At 43.5% G+C, this 24741-nt stretch overlaps 1 protein-coding gene across 2 annotated transcripts in view; it reads right to left on the reverse strand.

The window, feature by feature from the left end:
* Window positions 1-24741, reverse strand: part of Abtb3 (ankyrin repeat and BTB domain containing 3) — a 270263-nt gene that overhangs the window by 77938 nt on the left and 167584 nt on the right. For both annotated transcript variants that reach the window (XM_055627845.1, XM_055627844.1), the window contains exon 3: window positions 14320-14524. In XM_055627845.1, coding sequence (XP_055483820.1) covers window positions 14320-14524 — 205 coding nt within the window. The remainder of the gene's footprint in view (window positions 1-14319; window positions 14525-24741) is intronic.

A 24741-nucleotide genomic window follows, 5' to 3' on the forward strand; every position in this document is an offset into this window, starting at 1 on the left:
GTTTGTAGTTACTGATTGAGGCATAAGTGGCCACCAAGGTCACTAGAGGTGGAGAGCTAGAGCACAAGGCAAACTGCAGAGTATCAGTCACCCATTCCCATAAAGCACACTGGGATTCCGAGGCAGAGGCAGTTCCTCAGAAAAGAGCTTTGGAGGCCTACGAAAATGTCAGCATTCCCAAGCTTCTCCATTCACCCCAAGCTAGCTTCCTTCTCTGTTCACCAAAAGTTTTTATCCACGCCATGAAGCCCTGGGTCTGGAAATCAGCCACATGAGGGTGGGGTGTCGGTGTCAGAGAGGAATAGAGAAAAGTGTATCGGAAGAGTGTAAAAGAGCTCCTTCCAGTCTTTCAGTTTGAATTTGGCAGTGAGAAAAGGGAAGGCTGGGAAAATAGCTACCTGCTTTTGCTAGCCTCTTGGCCAAAATTCCTGGCATGTCAGAACCTGACTCTCTGAATTTTGACCAAATTTCTCAGTCTTTAAAGACTGAGAAGACGCCTGCCTGGACAGATTCATATACACAGGGGGAAAATGCTTTGGAACACAAAACCTGAAATCCATATTATAAAATAGCACATACAACCACCAAATACATACCAAGAAGACCAAGCCAAACATATGTACAATGACCTTTGCATAAGAAATAAGGCCAACGTTTGCTTTCTGGTCCTGCAGAGATGATCTTTTTCTAGAAACAATCTGGTAAGATGGGCTGGGAATCCTAGGCAATCTAGTTTCACTTTCAGAAAAATCTCACGTCTTTGGTTAGGTGGGGTTCATGAAAACACGAAACACATTCCCAGCTGATCTTGCTAGGAGCTTCACTGTGATCCTCGAGGGAGAAGCTATAGGGGTCCAACATGTTCATTCCAAGAGATCCTTTCTGTGATTGTAGAAAGAAAACTAGCAGGCCTGAGGGTTGCCTTTCCCATAGCACCTTGTTTTTTGAAAAAGGAAGTAGGAGACTGGCTGGGAAAGGCTCATTTTGGGGAAAGGGCTATGCTCCTCAGCCAATTTTTCACTCACATTGGCCTTCAGAGGCCAGTTGAATTATCTTTCAATTGCTCTCCTCCAAACAGTCTCCTCTTGTTATATCCACTCTCTCTCCATAGATGTTTTAGTAGTGCCGCAGTGAGTAATTTTCAAAGAACAGCAATTCACAAATTGGAAAGAACCCAAATGACCAGCAACTAGGGAAACATTAGGCAAATTACAGTACATTCAGAAGATGGAATATTTCACAGCCATTAAAAATGATGTGCTTGAATATTCTGTTGTACCAAAAAAAATGCTTATGGGACACTATTAAGTGAAAAAAAGGATATAAAGTTATATACACAGTACAAATATTTTAAAACTCTTACTTTTTGTATTAAAGAACAAAAAACCCATGAGATGATGTCATAAGTACTAATTTTTGAGTACCTCTGGGTAGCACAGTTGTAGATAATTTTAGTTTCCCTTTTTATATTTTTCTGTATTTTCTAATACTTAAAATGAGCTTATATATCTTTTCAGAAAACAAAAAGAACTAAAAATTTGAATGTATCTCAGTTTATATTTAAGTTATAAAATAATGTCCCACATAAGGAAAGCAAGATGGACCAAGAGTTGGATTATTAATTAAATTAAAAAAAAAAAACTGGAAAAGTGTGGAGGAGTGAGCCTTTGAAGAATGTGAAATCTGGGTATTCATCTTCTGGGCATATGAGCAGATATGCTGATCTGCTGTCCCATAGTGTACAACCAGCTGTGCCCAGGCAGTGAACCCCAACACTGTAGCTGAAGAGTGCACATCTGGGGCCATGGCTGTAGTTTAGTGTTACAGTGTTTGCAGCATGTGCGGGGCCTTGATTTGCTTCTGAGTGTCGTGGCATCCTCCTCTAACCTCAGCTCATTGGAGATGGGAGCAAGAGAATCAGGAGTTCAAAGTATCCTCTGCTACATTCTGAGTCTGAAGCTAACCTGGGCTACCTGAGACCATGTTTCAAAAAACTGAGGGTGGAGGGGAGGAGATTGGAAATTTGGCTTAGGAGGGCATGATGGTTCTAGGGTTGCTTGGGTTTGAGGATTTATTCTGTGGGCCTGGATGTTTCTAGGTACCAGGTCCTTCCCACTGAACCTCACCAGGCTGTGCCAGCTCCCAGTGCCCACTAGGCAGCATTCAGAGCTAATTAGTACTTATGTCCTTTTTGAAATTTTTGCCCCTTTTCCTGTGTTCTCCAGGATCCAAACACGGCATGCAAAAAGCTGTCAGTTCCAGGCAAACCAAGCATCTTGCCTTGGGGCCATATGGGCACCGGGTCTGAAGGATGCAGAGAATCGTACTCTGTAGACCATGGCCTTGTTACTACTCTCGGAGACTCTTGCAGGAAGCCGCTTTCTGCCTTGGTGTTGTGTACTAGGCTGGGCTAACTCTTTCACCTATTCAGAACCACAAAGAGTGAGAGATGGACAGCATACAGCCCTGTCTGCAAGAAGTTCAGTGCAGCGGTAGCAGACACGGGCATGGGGGTCAATCTGCAACATCAGAGCTACAGGGAGATGTCAGGAGAATCTGACCTCTGGGATCAGAGCTGTGCACTCAGTTTCTAGCTGGTCACTAACAGGGCTCTGTGACGCTGGGCAAGGCCTTGAATTTTCCATTCTCTTCTCCACTAGTAAACATGAAGACTAGCTGCAGTGTCTCAGAGGGTGACCCTGAAGTTCAAGTGGGAGAATTCCGACAAGCGCTGTCCCAGGCCTGGCACAAGCTAGCACTCCACAGCTCTTCTAGCTCTTCAGTGAAGGCTCTAAGGAGCACAGACTGACTGAGTGAGTGACAAATGGATAACAAATAAAAGGCTTCATAATAAGTAAAAATAATGAAAAATTAATATAAACTGAAACATGAGATGCTCAGATGGTGTTGCAGTATCACTTCCCTATGAGGCACAATTCACAGCAGTAGAGGTTGGCAGAGGTTGGACTGGGCAGAGTTAAAGGGAGAAAGAGGAATGGATTTCCATTTACTGATCCCAAACCTGTTGCTGATAATAGTGTTGTCTATGCTTCAAAATCATGAATGGTGGATTTTTAAGCATCCTCACTCTAGAGAAATGGCAAACATTGGGCTGATAGTGATGCTAATAAGCTCAATTTGCTCATGCATGGAACAAAACAGTACATAGTGTGTGTTTTATGAGGATGTGTGGTTACCATGTGTCAGTTAGCAGTAAAACCTAAGAGGCAGACTCTGTTTACTTCTATAGGAATTTAAGAAATTAAAACACTTTTCTGAGGTTTGAAAACTGTAGTCAAGTTAGATGAAGTGATCTGGCAATCCTTGTTCCATTTATTATTAGTACTATTTGTTGAGGCCTTAGGCAGGGAAAATACTAGAAGGAAAAGGGAAGAGGAAAGGAAAGAATATTGAAAGCAAGATTACTCTTGGGGTGCATTGTTTTCAGGCTTCTGACCTTCTCAGGACTCCTCATGCCCAGATAGGGTATGGGGCTGGGAGAGGTGGTCTGGGCTCATGCTTCCAGCCTTTGTATCCTAGTTTGGGTCCTCACTAGCTGTGTAACAGGCAAGCTGATTAAGCTCTCTGAGACCAAAGTTTATCAACAAGATAGAGATAGCACAGCGAATGATGACTAGACTAGGCTCATACTACGCTCGTGAAGATTCACTGATGCACTGCAACTTAGAAGGCAGCTGGGATATTGGGAATTTCTGGAGAAACAGCATGGCGGTGCTAGTGATGGCTGTTTTAAAAAGCTCTGCTCTAAGCTAGGCCCAGAGGCATAGTCCTATAATCCAGCTACTCAGGAGGCTGAGGCAGAAGGATCACACATTCAAAGCTTGCCTTGGACAATAGAGTAAAACATTATCTCAAAATTTTTCCAAGTTAAAATTATAAAGAAAAGGGCTAGAGTGTAGCTCAGTATCAGAGCATTTGCCTAGCATGTGTGAGAACTCAAGTTCATTCTCTGGGTACAGGAACATTGCCTACTCCCCACAAATGTAGCTCTATATAATCGAAAGTGATCTACAGGTTTAATGTGCTACTCATTAGAATTCAATGATATTTTGCACAAAAAATAGAAAAAAATTCTAAAATTCATGTGAAGAGCTAAGCAGTCTTGATGAGAGAGAGAGCAATGCTAAAGGAATCACAATATAACTTCAGTATATATTATAGTAACAAAACAGCATGGTATTGCATAAAACATACCAGTCAAAGGTACAAAGTGAGTGTCTATATTAGGTTGGCCTGTGGGGGATTGTTTTAACTAAGATAATTGATGCTGAAATATACAGCCCATTGTGTGTGGTATCATTCCTTAGGTAGGGGCTCTGCAAGTGTACAAGAATGGAGAAATTGAGTAGAGTGCAAGCAAGCAAGCATTCATTTCTCTCTGTTCTTGAATGCAGATGTGAATAACCAGTTATTTTAAGTTCCCGCTGCCTTGATATCCCTGCTATAAGAACTATAACCTGCAACTGTAAGCTAAAATAAACTCTCTCTTAAGTTGTTTTTGTTGTTGTTGGGGTATTTTATCATAGCAACAGAACAAATCTAAAACCAACATTCATTGAAGAAAAGATAGCCTCTTCATAAAAAATAAGAAACCAAAATCCCCATCCAATTAATAAAGATAATTAATTATCCAATTAATAACATAATAATGGGCAAGTGAGTTGAACAGAAAGTTTTCAAAAGAAACGCGAATAAGTAACAAGTATATGAAAAATATATTCAGTATCCATAGCCTTCAATACATGTAAATCAAAGACTGTAGTGAAAATATCATGCCAAACAAACAACAGAGGGTGGACAGGAAGTGGGGTAAGAGGAACTGTCATTCACTTGTGGTGGGAGTATAATTTGGTGTAGCAGTGATGGGAATCAGTATGGAGGTTCCTAAAAATCTTGAAACAGGGCTGCTGTATGACTCAGCCAAATCACATCTGGGTGTGTAACCGGAAAGGCTGTCAATCAGCACAGAGCAAAGCTGCTTCACAACTACATTCACATTCGCAAAAGCCTTGAGTTGGAATTAGGTGACTAAGTGAATGGACAAACAAACAAACAAACAAACAAACAAACAAAGTGGTGTTTATACACATCAGAGTTTCATTCAGCCATAAAGAAGAAAGAGATTGTGAATTATTTGTGGGAAAGTAGACAGAAGTTGAGCTCATTATGTTAACAAAATAAGCCAGACTTAGAAAGACGAATATCATGTTTTCCTTCATGTGGAGAAACTGGACTAAAGCATATACATATATATGTGTATATATGTATACACACACATATATCTATATGACACAAATGCAGAAGAGGTCTATTTGGGAGGTGGTACTGCAGAAAGGGAGAAAAACAGAGGGTAATGTATGAATATGGGCAGAACACGTGATTCACTTATATGAAAATGTCATAATGAATCCCATCATTATGTATGCTAGTTAAAAAAATTAAAATACAAACTAAGCTTGGCTGTAAGATGAGCAAAGTGGGGAACGTGGTGCACATTCCAGCAGGTAGCTGGCTCCGGGTCTGTAATAATGCCTTTCATGGTGCCTGGGGAAGGAGGAGATCCCTGGCTGCTGTTCTAAAACGCTGCTTGCATCAAGTCTCACAGAAAGTCTGTGATGGTGGCGATGTCTTAGGTCCCTGCTGTCCATGGCAAGACCTGTCAGTTCCCCATGAGGCTATAGGAGCTCCCAAGCACCTGAAAGGAGGCTAGACTCAGGATGGCCAAGAATGGACTCTTTAGTTCAGTTTGATTCTCTTTCATTTAAATTTAAACATCCAGCCATGGGGAGGGGTTACTGGACAGGGCTGGGCAGCTCTAGGTTGGGAGTCTTTGTGTTATAGAGTAAGGGTTCAAGGGCAGGAGAGATAGCTCAGGAGACACCTTTGCAAGCATGAGATCATGATCTCAGTCTCTAGAACCCATGCAAAAGACATTCTAGACTACTTAGTGAGAGAGCCTATCTTAAAACAAACCAAGGACCAAAATGAGTGGATAAGCCATTAAGGTGGCTAGTACATGAGCAATGGTGCTTGAAGAATGACCACTGCAATTGGCCTCTGGCCTCTACATACATGCACACACACATGAACATACACATACACAATGACTAATAAAGAAGAGTAAAGATTTTCCTCCTTTGCTACAAAGCAAGGAGAAGCTGGCATCAGATACCAAGGGCCTACCTCGGTGTCCTGTGGAGCAGATCCAGAAGAGAAACAAGTGTGCTACTTGCTGGCAGTAGTGTAACTACACACTAGCAGGGTGGGTGCTTCCTTCAGCCTGAGCCTGGTTCTCAGCTTGTCACCTGGGCATGAGCTGTCTCTCTCCCTAGGTAAATGTCCTATGTAACCCAGCCAAGGTTGTTTAACAAGTCCTGAGGCTACAGATGTCAACAGCCCAGGTGCTGGTGAAGTCCCATTTGCCTGGATGCTCTCCCCAAGGATGGCCCCAGTCAAATATTGCCTCGCCTCTCCCTTGCACAGTTCTGCCTTAATTTGCCAGCCTTGAGCTGTGCAGAGACACTGGACCACCTTAGGGAAGCTGTGGGGTGATCATTAAACTGGGAGCTATTCTTTTGTGGGGGATCCAGAGCTGAGCATGCTGCAGGCTTGGCAGAGGGCTCCTGGGGCAAGGAGAATGGAGGCTGGAGCCAGCACTCGCTGGGATGGTTATCAGGCACCAATAATACACTAAGCCCCATCACCAGGAGATGTAGTCATTCAAGAGCTTATTTCTTTCTGCATGTCCCTTAAAAAATGGAGGTTGGTATGATCTTTGAACAAAGACAAAACAAAGGGAAAAAATGGTAACACCTTGTTTTAGTGATAATCTAGGCTCCAACAGTTTCACTTGGGAGCCAGTTAGACTAACAGGCTCAGGAATAGTGAACAGAATCTACGTTTGTAACAAGGTTTCAGGCCATTCAAATCCTTAGCCTGCTCCAAGCCCATGTGATAGACCCCACAGACAGCAAGCGATGATGGCCACTGTTTCTAATGTGCACTGAGACCTTTAAAGTGCTTTAAATGTATCAATTCACAAAGCTTCAGGAGAGTGAAGTGAAGTGTCCAGGAAAGTGAGGCTCAGAGTGATTAAGTAACTTGTCCAAGAACACTCAGCTAACTCTGGTGAAAGCCAGGCTATCAGTCTAAGTACTATGATTCTAGAATTAAAGAATGCCTGAAGCATATTTCTCTTGTTTAACAGACATGAACAGACATGGATCAAAATCTTATCATGTCTTGTAAATAAATATTATTCTTGTTCATTATTTTTTAAAAATTTATTTACGTCTACAGCATTCTGCCTGCATGTATACCTACAGGCCAGAAGAGGGCACCAGACCTCACTATACATGGCTGTGGTTGCTGGGAACTGAACTCAGGACCTCTGGAAGAACAGACAGTGCTCTTAACTGCTGAGCCATCTCTCCAGACCCATCAATTTTTTTAACGTGTTGAGATACAAAGAATGGGCTATGATGTTTTTTAGATTCTCAGGAAGAATATTTTTGTCTGCAGACAAGGATGTGGGGGTTATAGGACACTGTCTACAAAGTACATCCCAGGCACAGAGTAGATGTTGATTAAATAATAGTCTCTCATGGCAGCATCTTAAGTTTTACACAGGGAGCTCCTGGGCCCTCAGGCACAGCCCTAGTCTCACCACTTTGCGCAATGCTCCTCCTTTCTCCTCTTCACTGATGACGGTGGGTCTCTCTACCTTCCTCCAGCCTAGAGTGCTGCTGTGCCCCTAGAGCCTCTCCTGGACAGGACACGCCTCTCTGTCCTGACATATTCAGGATTTTTCAGACTTGCCCATATACTATGGGCCCTGAATTTACCTTGTTGCATCTGTGAGGTGAGAGGCAGAGGTGATATACTCCTTCCTAGGGTAATTGTATGAGGACTGGGGCACTGGGAACCTAAGGAATTTGGGAAGGATCTGCCACATAATACACTGAAATCACTAGCATCTAAGGGAAACCAGTCTGGATTGTGTTGAGAGGGGAGTAAAGACTAGCACCTGTGTGTATTAGGATACATGCTGCAGGGTGGGGTGGGGAAGTATCTTTGGCAGGCCTGTGCCAAGGTGTGCTACTAAGAAATTATGCCATGCAACAGATCCAGTGTAAGAGGTTTATTGGGGGAGGTGTGAGAGTGAAAGACTGTCTCCCAGTGGGCACATGAGGGCGCGATAGAGGCAGACAGGCAGACTGGGAGAAGAGAGACAGAGAGGGAATGAGTGGAGGGGAGAAATGGAAAGGGAACAAGAGAAATGAGAGAGATCTGGAGCTGCAGGGGGTCCTTTTATGGGCATTACCTAGCACATCTGGAGGAGGGTGATGATGGAGGGTGATGGCATAGAGCAGCTGCTGGGTCCCCGAGGGCAGGCATCCGGGAACTTCTGATTGCTAACAGTATGTGTCAGTGACTGCACAAGACGTGTGTACAGCTGAGTAAGTTGGAGACATTTCTGGATGAGTGCTGAGGAAGCAGGCCTGGGGGTACACAGCATGTGAGCTGCAGAGTCAGTGCCAAGCTGGGAGCCACCTCAGTAGGCACTGAAAACACAGTTCTCTGGGGCAGCATCCAGGATTCTTAGTTATTGAGGGGTTACTCCTCAAACAGGACAAAGATAATGACAGGTTCCATCGCTGTGTCATGAAACAACCTGAACACCTTTGTCGGAAGTCACAGTGCATGCCATTGGTCACAGGGCGCATGTGGAATTTCTTCTGGTACTCATCATATTTTATTTAAAAAGTATATTCATTTAAAGACATGTAAACACCTAAGAAGATCATGAAAGGTTCTAAGGATTCGAGATGAGGTTTTAAAACACTGATGTTTCTCTCTCACACCCACACCCACAGTCTATCATCTGTTAACAGCAAAACAGGTTAGTGCATGTGAACCTACAAAAGAGGTCCACTCCTAGGGTTCAAGTCTTCCAGCTTTAGCTGCATGCCCTTGGGCAACGTGATTAACTCCAGCCAAGTCAGCACTGTGGACCTCAACTTATGGGTCATGATTCCTTTGGGGTGGGTGTCAAATGACCCTTTCACAGGGGTCACATATGAGACTTCCTGCATATCAGATATTTATATTACATTACATCAAATGGCAACAAAATTACAGTCATGAAGTAGCAACAAAAATAACTTTATGGTTGGGATCACCACAACATGAGGAACTATATTAAAGGATCACGGCATTAGGAAAGTTGAGAACCACTGGGTTTAACAGGACCTAGAGGGAAAGCTTCATGAACATATAGTATATGTGCCTTACCTCATGATGAATACAGTGGTATTTAAAAGTTCAATCTGAACTTTTTCGTTTTTAAGTGATAGTTACAATTCATATTAAGGTCAGCATTTTTTTATTTTCTGGAAAGGGCCAAACACTACTTTCAGTTTTACAAACATTCATATATCTATCACTAGGAACTGAATCTGCCATCGTTTAAAAGCTACATATAAATAATATGTAAGTAAATAAGTGTGATCTAATAAAACTTTATTTTCATAACCAGGCAATGGACCAGATTTGGTCATGGGGTAGTAACCACTAACACGTGCCCCATGTCGGTTTACTGCTCATTCATCAACTGTCACTTGCAGTTTCACATTTACTAGGGTTGGGATAATTTTTACCCTGGTCAGATAAAACAAGTTGCAGCCATGTTCTAGTTACAATCATATCACATTTTAAAACTTTGACCCCTAACATCAACTACTTCAAATTTGGCATGCATGTTTTCCTCATTACAAATTATTTGTGTGGTGGCTGAGTTTCCAAAAGCCCTTACAGTGGTTTATCTTAGTGGTTAACTTGATGGGATTTATAATCTCCATGGAAACAAACCTCTGGGCACATCTGTGAGGATATAGGAAGATACAACTCCTTGATATTAACTTCTAAGGTTCTGTTCTGCTTGTTTTGTGAACTCTCTTTCTTCAAGTGTCAACTCTCTCGCATGGTTAAGGCTGTTTCACCATTAGCTTTCCTGAAACACTTGGCAGTTGATGTATGAGTGATGATCGTAGTTGTGGTTGAGATTCCCTCAGAAGGCATCCTGCCACATTCTTTTGTATATTTTGCTTGTAGAAGAGGTGAGAGCTATTGCTTCCTGGAATCAATTCTTCTCCATCCCTCACCCTTGGAAAGACTGGGGCAGACATCTCGTCTGTGTTTACTCTTCCCATTGAAGCTGTTCATTGTTCCTCCCACACAGCACCAGATAATTAAGGCCACAAAGCATTCCTATTTCTCCTCTTTGTTTTTCCACATTGTGGCAACAAACAAGTGAATTCATCCATGGCCAAAGACATCGAGGAATCACTGATATTTCCAGAAAATATAATGACTTGGGGGACTTGTCCTCAACATAAGATGATTCTATTTTAAAAAGTAGCTCAACCTCAATATTAAGGTGTTTGAACATAATCACTGTTGTTTGGAAAATAAATAGCTTAATTATAAATCTTACAAAATCTGCCTGAATTTTAACAAGAGAAATATACCTGCCATGATTGACAGACTCTTAATAGCTCTAGAAATAGCAGCCAAAGTCCTGACAAAATACAGGCTACAGTAATTTCATATGCAGGCTGAGCATCTTCACACCACCACAAAGAAGAACGGGACCATCCAGAACAATGTAAAAACTGGAGGACTATGTTCATGTGACACAGAAAATAGCACCTGTAGTCTATGCCTTAGCATTTCAGTCAAGAAAGACTCTTTAGATTAGAAGTGACCATATGAGACATAAAAGAACCCATGTTTTAGTCAGTTATTCCCTAGGGCATGGAAAGAACTATGTCAGTCCTTTTCCTAAGGAGCTAATGGTGTAGAAAACACACACACACACACACACACACACACACACACACACACCTCATAGCCCTATCCAAATTTGCCAGAAGAGAGAGCCAAAAACATACTACTTGATAGGGGTCAGGAGATGATTCAAAGTGGAATTCTATCTCCCAAGTTCTTTTTGGAGGTGTTGGTATAAAGCTGACTGAGAAGATTCTGAGAATTTCTCTCTCCTGAATTCCCTGCATGATGGTTTCAAATGCTAAACTCAAAAGTGTTAAAGGACAAGAAGAGGGCTATTCTTATAGAAAGAAGCTTCCATGAGGATGAGAAGAACATTTTAGAGGAAAAAAAGGAAAAGATGTATGATAGCAGCTTTCTTTTTGGTAGCAGTAGTGGTGAAGGGTATTCCCCTTATGGCAGGATTGCCCTCGGTGTCGCAGCTCTCGTATATAACTCACTGCTTGTACATGTTTCATAAGCAGTATCCTTTCTCATGTTACAGATGACAAAAGGAGATTCAAAGAAGTGAAATCATTTGTTCATGTTCTCAGAACTGTGCAAAAACAATCCCAGGCTGGGATGCCTATCTAGCTTCCACCTGATTCCCCAAGCGTGAGATTACCAGAAGACAAAAGCAATCAGGATTTAAAAAAAAATGTTAACATCTGCTTCAGTTTTTGAAAAGCCAACCAAGGAGGAATGGAAAGACTGAGATAAACGGCTTTGAGGAAATCCATGGCATGTATCTCATATCTCTTTCAAGTATGTTCTGGATCCCTTAGTGGGTGTTTTTAGACTTCCAACTGCTCCAACCGCTCTCTGAATCCAGAAATAGACTCAAGAAGGGAAAATCGCTGTTGATAAACACAGTGGATCTAGGAACCACACAATTGTAATGCCAGGGTCATGCAACAGGATGCAAGTTAGGTCTTTGAAGTTTAGATATGATAACTGTGAGGAGGATGGGAATGGCCAGAGGATATTAAACCTCATTTGCATGCAGGCCATTGAGAAACCAGCTTCAATAATCAGCGTGAGAGAGAAAGGGGCCACAGCAGCAGGGAGAAGGGAACAGAGAGATGAGATGTCACACATGCTGATAAGATATGTGCTATTGATCGCATCTTATGGTGTAACATGGCCATTGCTCAATTAAGCCATTAGTATCTATGATAACCCTAGGGAGACCTGAAGAAGATTGGGCCCATTAACTTCCTAACATGAGTGTAGGAAGGGCTCACAAGGTCTTGTTTCTCCCCGGGATCTATAGGTAGTTAACAGGGTTGTTTAGAGGAGAGACCATAAGGCTACACCCCTCCCCAAATATCTAGATATAGAGATAGAGATATAGTGTGTGTGACTAAACTCACTGTTACATTAAGCTAGATTCCTGAGGAATCATTTCTTGGTCTATTGTTTGGTGCCCTATGTATCATGTGTGAATAGATGTTTGTTCATCTCTCTAGGAAAAGTCACAATGCAACATGCTGGCCAGTTGGATCCAAAAGCAGGTACCAGAATCTTAGTTTTCTAAAGCCAGTTTTAGTGCCTTTATCAGAGACTAAGGAGACAGGAAGAGCAGCAGATTTGGGGTTATGATGACTTCAGGTCTATGATGATGTCAGTGTTCCTGAGGGGCATGTTCTATAGACAGCTGGGATTGGATCATTCCATGCCTTCACTTTCTCAGTGCCTGTTGGCTTCTCACTGTGCACCTAGTACGATCCTGGCAATGGCTGTGGCATCATGGGCCAAATACGTGTTTAGTCCACTTTCATGAAGCTCACAGGCATTGCACAAGAATAGGAATATGTGTGGAATCACAGGTTAGTTAACATGCTAGGCAGGAAAGAACAAGGGGTCACAAGAAGAACTCACTTGAGAGAGTGAGACTAGACAATGGGAACGTGAAGGGGAAGCAGGGTGGTAATAGAAGATTCTGACTCAGAGGAGGCGATGTTTGGCCAAGCGTGTAGAAGCATCATCTATAGAGAGGCAGCCATGAACAGTGACATAAGGGAGGTAAGTCAAGGAATCTCATTACTGTTGGGCTCTGAAAACCCTTTCACCTCTTAGGCTGCAGCCAATGGCCCCTATTCCCTCAACTCTGAGGACTTATAGTCAAAGAAACCAAGGTACTGGTGTGTCTGGCTGAGGTTAGATTTTGTTCAGGGACCATGGCCATTTCAGTTCAGTGGAACATGTCTGCATATGGAAATTTGGCTTAGGGTGTCCACTGATCTGGTCTGGAAAGTGATCTGGCCTAGGTGACTCCTGATCAATTAGCTTCAGATGACTGGATACTGATACTAACTTGTTTTAACAGAAAGCTGAGAAGTCGGTGGGTCTTAAGGGAGCCCATCGAGGCACAAGCTATTATGGTAACAACAGAGTCATTCAGCTATCTGTGAGTGATAAACTATAACAGTAATAGACAGTAGTAAAAGGGAGCATTAATTGGATACTTGGGTGTGCTAGGCACTGTTCAAATCACTTAAGTTTCCAATAGCACTGTGAAGAATTTACTTTTTATATCGCATTCTGTAGATGAAGAAACCAAGGCAAGGATGTGAAGGCATTTCCCCAAGGACTCGGTTTTTAGTCAGAAGTGCCTGAGTTTGAGCCCAGGCAGTATATAACTCAGTGCCTGTTCTCCTAGGTGCTTCTCTGTAGGAATGGGGGTAATTTCCAATGTACTTAAACCAAGGAAGGCCTGTGTCAGGGTAAGGCCTGATTCATTTGCCTGGAGAAAAGACACATGAGAGGAAGTAAGGGAAGGGACACTTCTAGGTAGCCTGTTCTGAAAGCTGTTTCTAATCCCAGAACTCTGAGGTGAGATTCCCCTAGAAGATCCTGTGATTTAAAGATTTGAGGAATCCTGGGACGTGTAATTCAGCTCTCTGGTGTGTAGAAGGGAGGCTGAGGCAAGCAGGGATGGAGGAGCATAGCTCAGCACCCTTCCCATTCTTCTCTTCCCACAAGGATTCTGAGCCACAGGGACAGCTAAGTGCCTTATCCCAGGACAACCTAGTGTCCATTCCACCTGAGACCTTCTTCCGGTTAGGCAGCTGCTCTAGCCCACCCAGGGCTCCAAGGTAGCCATGAAGAAAGAAATATAGAGACATCCAGGGATGTGGCATCCCCAAACTATCTTCACAAGCCAGACTGCACTCCAGAGGTTCCTGCTCCTTGGAGATATGCAGGTACACTCCTATGACCCAGGCCAGTTTTATCCTGTATAGGACTAGCCACATATAAAGGTATTTCCAGAATCTCACCAGGCTTTAAGATGTCTCCGCAGGGAATGAGGTTCCCCTCCATTGTGCTATGGGGTAGAGACAGCAATTCTCTCTCCTTCCCTCCTTCCCACCCCATCTCTCCTCATCTCACAGGGCAATGCCAGTCCATTACAAGACTATGGTGAGCCACAAGCTGTTCTGAGAGCCTCGGAATCCAGGCAAGACATACCTTTCCACCTGAAGGCTGACCTTGGAGGGTTCCACGTTGGGATTCTCCCATTCCATTTGCGGGCAGTGCATGAAATAGCAGAGAGTATAGAGGGCCTCTGGCTCCCAGTAGAGCGCTGCCTGCTTGTGGTGCAGGGGTGTGCCATTGCCGTGGTGTTTGGCATTGAGGGGCTGTAGATGGTGCATCGCCCGGGACACCAGGTCACCTGTGGACAGAAGCAAGATTTCAGAACCTCCATATACAGAACCCAACCTGAAGATCTTTGCAGAAACTCTGGACCCTGGTTTCCTCAGCCACTGAAACAGTCCCACATCAAGCAGAGAAGAAAAACATTCATTGGGCATGTGAAGCATAGATAGCAAAGAATCACCCAGGGTCCTGCTTTTCTTGAACTCCAATTGCTTCCCCTCCCCTGTTGTATAGCACAGGATAGCTTCAAAGTTACTATGTAGCTGAGGATAACTTGAACTTCTGATCTGGCCTCCAGCCCTCCTGAGGGCTGGGTAGGTATGAGTTATCACACACTGACTATGTGGTGTTGAGGATGAAGCCCAGGCTTCTATGCACATGTTAGGCATTCCATCATTCCATCCTCATCCCTAGAGAGCCAGTTTCTAAGAAGACACAGGAAGTCCTTTGGACTCTGTTCCTGTTAACTGCCTCTTTGACTCATAGAGTCCCCTACCGTCTCCACTGTATGGCTGATGCCAACTCCTCTAGAAAGCCATGCTAGTGTCATCCTGCCCATCTTAATTAGCACTCTGACCTTTCCTAGTGTATCTCACAGGGGTGAGCTTAGAACTCCATATTTCATTGCTAGCCTCTCCTCCAACAATAGCTCACTCTTACGTGGTGTTTCTGGGTGTCAGCAACAGTTTGAATGCTTTCATCCATATTTAGAAAGTAGCTTAGATTTAATGTGTATCCCAGAGGCTATGTGTTGAAGGCCTGGCCCTTCACAGTTTTCACAGCAGGACCTTTGGGAGTGCTTAGAGCTTGAGAGGTTAATCTATTGATGGGTTCATGGCTTGTGGGCTGTTGGGAGGTGGTGTGGAAACATCGGATGGGCTCTAGTGGGAGGAAGTTAGTTATTGGGTATATACCTTTGAGAGGTCTATTTTTGTGCCAGTCTTTGAGTGGAGTCATTTTACTCTCTTACACACTCCCTGCCAGTATGCTCTGCCTCACCAAAGGTCCAAACAAAAATGGAGCCAAGTGACCACAGATTGACAGTTCAGAAACTGAGCTAAGGGTCCTTTAAGTTTATTTTTGTGCATTTTGTCACCATGGTCCATGTGCATACATAAATTCATGTGCACTACATTTATACAGGTACCCACAGAGGCAGAGAGTGCTGGATACCCTGGAGCTGGAATTACAGGTGGTTGGGAATCCCCTGACATTGGTCCTCGGAACTGAACCCAGGTCCTCTGAGGCATCTCTCCAGTACCTCATACTTTTTTTTTCTTTTGCTTTTTCGAGACAGGGTTTCTTTGTGTAGCCTTAGCTGTCCAGGACTTGCTTTATAAATCAGGCTAGCCTCAAACTCAGATCTACCTGCCTCTGCCTCCCCGAGTGCTGGGATTACAGGCATGAGCCACTGTGCCTGGCTTCATACAGTACTTTTATAAGTCTGTTTACAGATGAAGACATGGAAACCCAAAGAGGTTCCACTCTTTCTCAAAGTTACATAGCTCTAAACATGTAAGAGGAGGAGAGCTGGGATTTGAACCTGGGACTCTGACTCCAGAATCCATGCACTTAGCCACCCATTCCTTGAGCCCAGGGGTCTCTTTCACCCTTCTCAGCACTAGCAAACCTGAGAAGCATGCTGGTTTTTTTCCCTCCTGTCTCAGAGGGAAATAAAAATTAATTTTTACTTTTAATTATGGGTATATATGTGTGTTTGAGTATGTATCTGTATGAAGGTGGTATCCACCAGGGCAGAAAAGGCCATCAGATCCCCTGGGACTGAAGTTCCAGGTGGTTGTGAACTATCTGATGTGGGTGCTGGGAGCTGAACTCCAGTCCTCTGCAAGAGCAGTATGAACTCTTTCCTGGTAAGCCATCTCTCTACCCTCAAATCAGACTTCTTTCTCAAGCCACTGAGCTCAGAAGCCATCTTTTTTCCTGGCCAAGACCACAGTTCCATCCTTCACTAATGTTGCCATGCCCAAGTGAGCACAGTCTTTGCTGCTATTTGCTTAATTTAAATGCACTCATTTTGTTTTATTTAAATACATACATGTACTGAGGAAAATTATGTCACTTTCATAAATAGCCTATGAGCATCATTTGCCACAAATAGAAAATAAATCTGATGAAGACAGCTCAATTCTGGTTCTGCTTTATTCTTAAATGAATAACAAGTATCAAGGAGAGGTTTGTGATGATCAGTCCTCACTTAGAAAGACAAATGGGATGGACATTGATGGAGACTGGAAGTAGGAGAAAACAAGAAACAGGACAGGAGCCTACCATAGAGGGCCCCTGAAAGACTCTACCCAGCAGTGTATCAAAGCTGATGCTGAGACTCATAACCAAACTTTGGGCAGAGTGCAGGGAATCTTATGAAAGAAGGGGGAGTTAGTAAGACCTGGAGAGGAGGACGGGACAGCTCAAGAATATCTGATGCCCTCTTCTGGTCTCTGTCAGTAACCAACACATGAGGCACGGCATGTGCGTGCACGCACACATGCGTGTACACACACATACACACACACACACATGTACACACACACGCATGCACGCACTCACACATGCATTTATGCACACCTTTTATTAGAATCCGTCTGTTGGCCTGCCTAGCAAGTGCTGTGCCTGCAGACTACACTCATATTAGCCAAATGTTTTATTTTTAATCACTTTTTCCTCCCATCCTTCCTTCGTCTTTTGACATACAGTCTTACTTTGCAGCTTAGGCTAACCCTGAGCTCACTATGTAGCCCAGGCTTGATAGGACTTGTGGGGATCCTCCTGCCTCAGCCTCCCTCCAAAGTGCCAACATGAGCTACCATGCTTGGATCCCTGGCTCCTTCTCTCTCTCTCCCCTTCTCTCCTTTCCTCCCTCCTTTCAACCTTCCCTCTTTAGTGCTAAGATTAGATGCTCAGATGTGAGCCACTGTGCCTGGATTCCTAGCTTTCTAGCTCCTTTCCTTCCTCCTTTTTTCCCTTCCTTCATTCCTTCCTTCGTTCCTTCCTTCCCTCCTTTCTTCTTCCTTCTTTTCCTCCTTCCCTCTCTCTCCTTTTCCCTCCCTCTGTCCCTCCCAAGTGCTGAGATTACATATGTGAGCCAGCAAGCCTGCCCCCAGCCCTACTACCCTCCCAGATACCAATACAATATGCTAGCCTCTTCCATCCCCTACTGAATTGTTGGCTGAACCCAGGTCTCAGAGCTTGCTTGTTTCTATTATCCTGCTTAACCTCTCAATGTTACACTTTCCTTGAGCTCAAAACCCAAGAACATGAACCAAGTGAGGAGCAGGACTTGTTCCTCCAAGGATTTAAAGCTCTACCTTAGGTTCCTGATTTACCTAGAAGAGGAGTCACCACCATAAACGGTGATGGACAAAATATAGTCCACTCCATTAGAAGGGCATAAGGTCCTCAAATCCCTCCCACTCAGGGGAGATGCAGCTCCACCATCCTTCTCAATATAAGAGTTGGAGCTCTGTCACTTCTGATGGGAGGCAGTGGAGGACAGTCCTCAGGCTTACTACCTACCTGGTCAGCGGGTGCAAGGGGCTGAGCAGCAGGGGCAGTGGCTAATTTAGATGTCAGCTTGACTGGATTAGGGGCCGCGATAGCTGGCAAAGTATATTTGAGTGTGTCTGTGTGGACATTTCCTGGCAGGATTGGCATTTAAATCAGTGGACTAAGTAAGGAAGATCTTCCTAGTGAGGGCACCCAGTCAACTGAGGTCCCTGATAAAACTGAACAACAAGAAAGAGAAATCCTCTCTGGGTTTGGATTCAGAATACCCATTCTTTTGCCTTTCTGCTTATTGCCATGTTAAGAAAACAACAGGGCATCATGTCAGTGGCTGAAAGCAGCCCCCAAGGCTGCACTTTGATCTTGGAAACCTCAGTGACTACATCTGTGATGAAACAAAACTGTTGTTGACTAAGTGCCTTGCCCAGAGCAGGTATATCCTTTCTCCCTTCCCTGGGAGAAAGCTGGGAGAAACAAAAGAAAGAAAAAGAGGCAGCCAGGATGGAAGTTCTCTCTGAAAGTCATATGGGCAGGAAGTCTTCAGGCGATTGTGAGGAACAGAAAAGGTAGTCCACTGCACTGAAAAGCACCCAGAAAAGGGGGAATGCTGGGTCTCTGGAATCACCAGGGCTTGAGCTCAGATTTGGACCATCATAGAAATAAAAACAAACAAACAAACAAATAAACAAGCAAACCAAACACCTATCTAAGGACTTCCTGTGTGCTGAGAACCTTGCATATGTAATACTGAAGTAATGGGTCCTCACAGAATAACCATCTTATAAATCCATCTAACCCGAATCATGCAGTCACACAACTGAGCGTGAGTTGTGAAGATGTGAGCGTGAACACTCCACCACACAGATTACTACCACTCAGAGGTGGCCTCCAGAGATCACCAGGAGTTCAAATTCTCACAGGCATCAATTGATTACAGCCTTCAGTGTGTTGCACAGTGGGGCTTACTGCAGTTGTAGCTTTGGGGTAAAGCTCTGATCATCCTCATGTGACCTTGACTGCAGGTAGGAACAAGGTCTGGATTTTTTGCAGGTCCATGGAGCAGCAAGGTTCCTGACTGTGGGCAGCTTCACACTGAGTCACGGCAAGGCAAGAAGCAGCAGTGGCTCCATGGGAGATGTCCCCAGGTGGACTCTCAAAAATAGCTGGATGAGTCCTGTAGAGATGAGTGTCCAGTGAATCAGTGAATCAAGTCCAGGAACTTGAAGCTGGCAGGTTTGAGGGGGGCGGCTTGACAAGAGCAGTGGGTTCCCCAGTGACTAACATGTGTGTGTATGTATATATATGTATATATATGGGCACAGAGGTAGTCCACATTGGATGTCTTCTTCAGTCACTCCACCTTATCACCTTCTTTTTTGAGGCAGAGTGTCTCGCTGAACCTGGAGCCCAGCGGCTGGAGTGCACTGGCTTGCCAGTGAGTCCTAGAGATGTGCTTGCAGGTGCTGCCCCTGAGCATTTTCCCTTCTCTTTCTTTTTTCTAATTGTGGGTTTTGGGAGATCAAACCCAAGTCTTCATGTGTATGTGGCAAGCACTTTACCAACTGAGCTACCTACTGGCCCATGTTGCCTAGATTTTGGTTGTTTTTCTTTCTAAATATCTGGAGAAAGACAGAGACATCCAGATCCTCATCCAACAAGCCAGCCAGCCAACCAACCAATTAGCTAGCCAGCCAGCCAGCCAGCCAGCCAACCAGCTAACCAACCAACCAGCCAACCAACCAACCAACCAACCAACCAGCCAGCCAGCCAGCCAGCCAGCTAGGCAGCCAGCCAGCTAACCATCCAGCCAACCGTCCATCCATCCATCCCATCCATCCATCCATCCATCCATCCATTCATCCATCCATCCAAACAACCAAGACACGTAGAGCTGGGAATGGCTCCAGGTTTCCTCTCTCAGTCCTCCCAGTTCCAGATAAAGTGTTGCCCCACTGTTTTTTGTTTTTGTTTGTTTGTTTTTGTTTTTAGGAACAGTACAAACATCTTCTGGTTACTGAGCACCGTGAACACAATACCCGCATACCTTTGCCCCCAAAGTGTCTGCAGTGTACATTGATGTGGTTCAGTGTTGCAGCTGTGGTTCTCAGCTGGGTTGGCTTTCAATTCCAGGAGACTTCTGGCAAAATCTGAGGACATATTTGCTCTTTACACTTATGGAGCTGCTAATATCTAGGGACCCTGGTGAGCATCCTGTGCACAGGTCAGCTGCTACAACAAAGAATCTAGTTCCAGAGGCCCATACTGCAGAAACGGAAACAGGTTTCAGGACAAGGAGGTGGAAGCGAGGTCAGGCAAGGCTCTGTCTATTGCTAGTACCTGTGTCTTTTTCTCCACAGTTGTCTAATTTCCTTCTTCAAAGGCAACCTACTTTAGCTCGTCAGCCCTCAGTCCATCTTGGAGCAATTTAGCTTTATGAAGCAAATGTATTATCAAGCGCTCCAGTTCCTGGAGTCAATAATCCATTTCTGGGATTGTGTCCCAATGTTAGAATTCAAAATGCAGCAGAATCTTCATCCATGAGGATTGGCACCCAAACCTTATTTACAGGCTCCCAAATCTGACAAACAAATGTCCAAAAATAATAAGAAAGGAACTCTAGTACACCCACAAGCTCAAATAATAAACTTAGGCAGACATCAAAACTATTTGCACAAAACTGCAATATCATGAGGAGGAATCTTCATTAAAATGGCAAGTAGGGAAAGTGTGAACTTAAAAATTACACTGTGATCAGGATTATGTTATTAAAAAGTATGCACAAAGTAAATATTGAGAAAAGGAGAAAGTTAATGTTGACCAAGGATTTTTCTGCCCAGACGGATTATGGGTGATATCCAACTTTTCTGCAGTTTCTTAACTTTGACTTCTGGTAACCTAGGGGTAGGTATTTCCTTCCCTGCACTTTTGCCAAGGTTCAGACTAGAATATTTTTTCTCTCTAATACTGTCATGAGGGAGGTGCTCACAAGGCCCTAAAGATTTGCGCAGTTGGTGGCTGCTAGGGGAGCAAAGAGAGATTGTTAGTGATAACTGCCAATTTGACAAAACCCAGAGTCAACTGGGAGAAGGATGTCTGGGATGTTTTCCAGGATTATTTTGGTTATATTAGTTGAAGGGAAGACTTGCCCACTGCAGGTGGCATCAGACTCTAGGCAGAGGGTCCTGGACAGTGTAAGAGGGAAAATCATGAGCAGAGCTGGCACAATGCATTAACTCATTGCTCTTGACTGGAATGTAGTGTGGCTAGCTGCTTAAAATTCCTGCCACCTTGATTTCTTCACAGAGAGGAACTGTAACCTGGAATTGAGAAACAACTAAACAATTTATCTTTTACATTGCTTTTATAGGTTTTTAATCATAGCAGAAAAGAAACTAAAACAAGAATCATGAAAGGGGAACATGAGAGGGTAATACTATTCATATTTAATACTAATCATGAGGGGACAAATACTATTTATGTATATGAAAATGTCATAATAAACCTCTTATGTATGACTAATATATATTAATAAAATGAAACAAAATATTCCCATAAAATATTTCAAAATGAGATAAACCAAGAGTGAGTGGAAAATGGGAATGGCGATAGTTATGGCAGAAACAGAAAGACACTGGCAGTGGTTTCTAGCTGCCACCATCTTATCACGTCCTGGGAGCACTGGGAAGGTTTGTCTTGTCTCATTATTTCCCCATATTCTTGGGGACCATTTGACTCACCTGGCATTTTCAGGTCCCTGCTTTATTGATTTCTTAACTTGGGTGGTTACCCCCCACATCTCCTTACAACTTCTGATTGATCAAATGGCACATCTTCCAGGGGGCCCTCTACAATGCTCGGGTCAGAGTCCCATTCCTTTGCATACTGGCAACACACCCTAATAAAGATGTGTCTGCTTAATGTTGCAGTGCTTTATTAACTACCCACACTTATACTTCCTCCATGGAGCTTCAGGCACAGAGCCCACACCCCATTTCTTGCTCTCTTCTGGGAAGCAGTATAGCATGCTCTTTGCATGCATCTTGGCACCCAACCTGCCATTATCTAGTGCTGACTCTGTACACACTAATTTACTTATCTGTGAGAAGGGAAAATAATGGCAGAATGGATTTGTCTTGTACATTGAGGAAAAAACACATATAAAATATCTAACCTTGGCATTATTTATCTCATAGAATTAAATGAGGAAATGCATATATATACTTACAGTTCTCAAAAAGGGTCTGGTACCTTGTTTGTGCTTTATTAGTATTTAGCACTATTCCTTTTTTTGTATTGTTGCTATCATTGTCATAATCATTACCATCATCATCACAACCATCATCTCTTACCATCACCAATATCATAATTTTTGTTACCACTATGGTAATCATCATCTCCATCATCTCTAACACTATTGGATCATTTCAATCATTACCATGTTCACCATCATCATGATTATCTCCATCATCACCAACATTATTACATCATTTTAGTCATCATATGATTTCCATCATCATTGTCATCTTCGTCTCTGGACTAGAGGCTCTCAACAGATCTCGTACTGCCCATAAGAGACCATCACTACCTCTGTCTAAACCTCTTCACTCTATACCTACCACCTACTGTCTCCCCTATCATGAGCCCCTGCTGTCTCCCCTGTCTGTGACATGAGCCATCAACAAAGATTCATTTTTTGACTAGCTGCTCTAAGCTTGGGCATTTGGAGCTCAGTTCAAAGAAACTTTCTGAGAATCCATCCACTGGTAATTGTGTTTCTCAAATATCAGCCACCTGGGAATCACCATCATGATGTCTCTCATATTTGTGCACAGCTTGTACAATTTATTTACTTAATATTTTCTCTTTAAATTGCCTCACTTGTTCATACAAATAAATTTATTTAAAAAGGAAACTTCATATCAGAGCCATAAATGGAAAACCAATATTTCCTCATGCTCATAAAATATACATAGCAATTAAAATTAAAAAGGTTCTGTGCATCACCTACATCATCTTCCATGGCAGCCCAGGGGGATGCTTCTTAACCCTGCCCAGTTCCAAGTTTTATGTACAAGCCCCTAGAAACCAAGCCTGCTGTGAGCCATAGGTGACTTCCCTGGAAATGATCACACATTCCACACATTGCAACACAGGCTGCTTCTACCCAAATCAATGCTTAGATAGCCCTTTTGAAAAGAAAGAAGGGAAAGAAGAGAGAAAAGGAGAGGGGAGGGTGTGAGAGACAGAGAAGAGAGGAAGGGAGGGAAGGAGAGGACCACACTCAGGCCCACAGACTCCAAGCCAATGTGGGGATCACATGCTCTCTTAGATTGATATCACCTCCCTGTTATGTATTTGAGAACATGTTACGTTCAACTCAGGGTCCCCAAGTTCTAAAGCTCAATAGAAAACTTGATATTAAGTCTGGATCTTAATTTGAGCCCCCAATGTACAGCATTTTCTTCAGTCTTTTGTGTCATAGAGGAGTTCACTTCAGGCTATTAATTTCTCATTCCAGGGACATTTGCTGAGCTGTGGGTGGTATATGAAATGCTCAGAATACAAAGCTTATTCAGACACAGCAGAGGACAAAAAAAGCTGTTTGAACTAAGACTTTTCTACTTTCTGGATGTACATCCTTCCTCACACCCAGTTTTTGTTATCTGTGAAAAGGGAATATTAATGATGCCTGGAGTGTATGCCATATGCTTTACATACAGAAAATCCAGAAATGGCATTTTTACTCCAAGACTACATGTCAGTCAACACCCCACACACTGGCAAAATACCTGAAGTAATCTCCTTACAAGGAGAATTAATATTGCCTATGGTCTTTTGACCATAGACCACTTTTGATCTATGGAAGCTCAGTAGCTCATGGAAGGCATAAGGTAGAAAAGATATTTTTACCTCAGAGCAGCCAAGAATCAGCAAGAGAGACAAGGAGGGTTGGCATGCCAATTTTCCCTTCAAGGACAGCCCACCCCCAACAACCATTGGCTGGAAGAAAGCTTTCAATATATGCCTCTGAGGACTTTCAAGATAAAAAGTGAAGCACTATAACAGGAAGGATAAAGGTTAGTGCTTCAACTCTAGCGATTTAAGGCAGTTTCAAATCTTAATATGATTTACTAAAGGAACCCCAGCCTTCAGGACTGGTACCACTTTACACACTTGGCAACATTTCTGAATGTTGGACATCTCCGGTTCAGTCCAGAGCCTGTGTATCTTCGGAGCAAACTGCAGGTCCTCAGAGCTGGAGTAACATAGCCCCACCTGGCACCTCGTCCTTACATGTCTGGGATCTGAGTGGTACCTCTTCATGTGACCCATTGGAGCACGGTTCTATGGTGATGTGTGGCAGAGTTCCTTTCTGAAGCCTGGATGCAATTTCTGGCCCTTCCACTCACAGGTGAGGTGGATGGAGGACATTCTGTTTAACCTCCTCTTGCTTCCACTCCCAGATCACAAAGTAGGGGCAATCAGAAGCATATCTGTAGATTTATTACAGCACCTGTATTCAGTATTTCTTGATGCCGTAACAAAATAAACAACAAAAGCAGCTTAGAAAAGGAAGTGTTGATTCTAGATCACAGTTTGAGGGCAGAGTCCACCATGATTGTGAAGGCATGGTGGCAGGAGTAGCTGCTTACCCTGTTTCTACAGGCAGGAAGCAGAGAGAGATGGGTCTGGGGCTCAGGCTATTTTCTC

Source organism: Psammomys obesus, unplaced genomic scaffold (assembly GCF_907164565.1).
Source record: "Psammomys obesus unplaced genomic scaffold, mPsaObe1.curated_primary_1811, whole genome shotgun sequence".
Classification (NCBI taxonomy): Eukaryota; Metazoa; Chordata; class Mammalia; order Rodentia; family Muridae; genus Psammomys; species Psammomys obesus.